Source organism: Penaeus monodon, chromosome 28, assembly GCF_015228065.2.
Source record: "Penaeus monodon isolate SGIC_2016 chromosome 28, NSTDA_Pmon_1, whole genome shotgun sequence".
Taxonomy (NCBI): Eukaryota; Metazoa; Arthropoda; class Malacostraca; order Decapoda; family Penaeidae; genus Penaeus; species Penaeus monodon.
In genome coordinates this window covers 28,806,671-28,806,918 of record NC_051413.1, presented here as the reverse complement: position 1 = coordinate 28,806,918, position 248 = coordinate 28,806,671, and the positions used below count along the sequence as shown (strand labels likewise).

General features: G+C 30.2%; 1 protein-coding gene across 3 annotated transcripts in view; it reads left to right on the top strand.

The window, feature by feature from the left end:
- LOC119591476 (E3 SUMO-protein ligase PIAS1-like) overlaps positions 1–248 on the top strand; it is a 12,116-nt gene that overhangs the window by 2,744 nt on the left and 9,124 nt on the right. For all 3 annotated transcript variants that reach the window (XM_037940217.1, XM_037940218.1, XM_037940219.1), the window contains exon 3: positions 85–167. In XM_037940217.1, the coding sequence (XP_037796145.1) occupies positions 85–167 (83 nt within the window). The remainder of the gene's footprint in view (positions 1–84; positions 168–248) is intronic.

Genomic DNA, 248 nt, shown 5'->3' with positions numbered 1-248 from the left:
TCTTTATTTTATTATCATTATTACCTTCTCTCGTCGTCTATTGTGTTGAGTTAACACTATAAACTTTTTTTTTCATGATTTCAGCGCCTCTCTTCTCGTTTTCGAAGACCTTTTCTTTTAAAATATCTTCCAAGACGGCCAGAGATATAGATAAGGAAGGTCACCAGGTGGGTTTAACTGTTCTCTGTTTGTTAATATTTTCATTTATCCATTTTTTTTATTAACCTTTGAATTAAAATGAAATAGAA